This window comes from Ictalurus punctatus, chromosome 24 (genome assembly GCF_001660625.3).
Source record: "Ictalurus punctatus breed USDA103 chromosome 24, Coco_2.0, whole genome shotgun sequence".
In the NCBI taxonomy this organism is placed as follows: domain Eukaryota; kingdom Metazoa; phylum Chordata; class Actinopteri; order Siluriformes; family Ictaluridae; genus Ictalurus; species Ictalurus punctatus.
In genome coordinates, this window is record NC_030439.2 from 6515343 (window position 1) to 6517842 (window position 2500).

General features: G+C 48.0%; 1 protein-coding gene across 3 annotated transcripts in view; it reads right to left on the reverse strand.

Moving 5' to 3' along the window:
* Positions 1-2500, reverse strand: part of smurf1 (SMAD specific E3 ubiquitin protein ligase 1) — a 51156-nt gene that overhangs the window by 12908 nt on the left and 35748 nt on the right. For all 3 annotated transcript variants that reach the window (XM_017455069.3, XM_017455068.3, XM_017455067.3), the window contains exons 6-7: positions 2410-2485; positions 2001-2239 (exon numbers count right to left, since the gene is read on the reverse strand). In XM_017455069.3, coding sequence (XP_017310558.1) covers positions 2001-2239; positions 2410-2485 — 315 coding nt within the window. The remainder of the gene's footprint in view (positions 1-2000; positions 2240-2409; positions 2486-2500) is intronic.

Below are 2500 nucleotides of genomic sequence, written 5' to 3' on the forward strand. Positions count from 1 at the left end.
GATTTCTGAACTCAAGAGAAAAGGAAAAGAACAAATCTAAAAATCATTCATTCAAACATCAGACCCACCTACAATAATTGTCAGGTGCCAATATTTTCAAGCATGTTTGATTTTGTCATGAATCGCATAGTATGAACTAGGGGTGGGCGATATGACAAAAATATCACGATACTTCACTTTAAATTCTACAAATGCGCGATACGTATCGTGATAAACAGCCGACTGGGGAAACCGCCAGCAGAATACGTGCTCTGTTAAAAATTGAAAGAAATATTTTGATTCAACTATGAAAAACTTACATGGCTACAATGTTTAAAAAAAAAAACAACAACAACAAAAATTTTAAAAGAAACGAGTCAAAAAAAAAAAAAAAAACCTCTAAAATTGTTACCAAAAAAAAAAAAAAAGTTACTCGAGCGTATCACGATAGCAGCGATATCCCCGAAACGTGCCCTGTGACGTGACTGATCACGATACTGATATTATATGATAATATTGCCCAGCCCTAGTGTGAACCTCTCTACGACTAGTAGCATACAGTCGCACACGGCGATGAGAAACAGCCGATCAGAGCGCGAGAGGAAATCAAATTCACCTGCTGTAATGCGCAGCAGATCCCTGAATCCAGTTCATCATCCATCTATTTGTGTGGGAGACAAAATGGAAGCACAGTAAGATTACTTCTAGAAGAATCTCTTTGGCATGTCAAACCCAAAAGGTCGTCGGGAAGCACAAAAATAAACCTGGTGCCATTATCCCTAAATCGGTGCACGGTATTAAAAACGTTTATTTCCTCGTATTCGAGTTGCTTCCTGTTGCCGAACAAAGGCTGCGTTCGCGCCGTGGCGGATTTCCGCGATTACTAAATGGCAACCCGGACGCTCTACTCGGAGCTGTTGACGTCCTCGGACTCGGGATTACGCGACGTTAGATGAACCAACTCTGTGCTAGCGACGTTAAACTGTTCTGCATGTCTGTCGTTTATCTTCAGATTAATCTTGCGTTATTAAGACTAATAACGCAATTAATAGTCAATGAATAATAATAATAATAATAATAATAACGATAAGATTAATAGAAGTCCATTATACGAAGTGCATTGTACTGCCGGCGCCGGCGGCGTTTCGAGCGTTTCCGCATGACGTCGCAGCGGTCAGGTGGTCCGATTCGCAGTTTACAATTTCTACGGGGACCGCGGACGCTTTTTACAAGTGGGAATTACGACACGGCGTGAACGCAGCTAAAACGGTGGTACGGGACACGGCTGTTCATTTGCGTGCGGGATCATGGGGGATCGGGCACGCTTCGGCAGGCTGAAAAGACGGTGTAGTGTGCGCGCTTGATCCGGGAGCGATCGTGTAGCGTACGCGTCTCTACGACACCGGACGGCTGATCTCGAGCGACTCAAGCCGCGTAAGCGCGAACGGGTCGGCGATTCCGACAGCGCCGGACGTCGGGTACAGGGCGTTCGGAACGAGGAGCCGCCGCAAAAACCGGAACGCTGCAACCGGAACGTCTGCTACGACACATTCTCGGAAGTCTTCCGGCTAATCCTAAAACTCTTGTAGAGATTTTCTTCGATGTGAGCGTGGAGAAAGTGTGTGTGGGGGTGTTTTTTTTTTTTTAGAGGACTGACTGGAGTCTATTTAGTTCACTGGGTTTGGTTAGCTTCACCTTTACCTGCATCAGAACAGGGTAGCTGTGTAGAGACGATCAAACCCACAGTCAGTGCCCTAATCCTTAACGGTCTGTCGCTTTGTGGTACACATCACACGTCTCAGTTATGGGGTATTAAGCCGAGGTTTCATTAAAGACAGAGGACCGGTCTGTTAGCTTACCCTTTCAAGAGTCTCAAACAAACCGAGGTGAACCGAACCCTACCCTTCCCCTCTCGACACTACAGCCTCCGCTCACTGAGCCCTCAGCTCTCTGCTGCATGTGCGGCTCATCCAGAGGACAAAAGAACAAAACACACAACAGGACATTCAGGGCTTATTTACCATAGCCTTCTGGGAGGTCTGGTGACTGGTGCCCATGTGGCCGGTTCTGTGGGGTGTGAGCGTGACTTCTAGACTCCTGGTTTCGGATTCTCTGGGTTTGAAGCCTCTGCTCTTGATTAGGTGACTCCAGCGCACGACAGTTGCCCCCACCAGCAGCCCCTGTGGGGTCCGAGTAGGGCAGAGGCTCCTCCATGAAACAGCTGAGAGGCCGCCCTGGTCCGGAGTCCTCGAAGACCGGCCTGAGACACCCCACACACGCGCGCACACACACACACGGGTCAGATGATCCACAGTTATATATCTAGCACACTAGCAACAGTAGATGTGCTTCAACACTGCCAGCAGGGGGCAGTGTTGAACAAACAGAAGGAGAAAGAACGCGCTCCTCCGCCACATTGCTCCCACTCACCCTTCATTTTCTAACAGTCCTCGACAGTCTACCACAGGCCCGCCACTGCCAATCCTGTCACGAGTCTGGAGGCTCACTGAAAAGGCAAAAC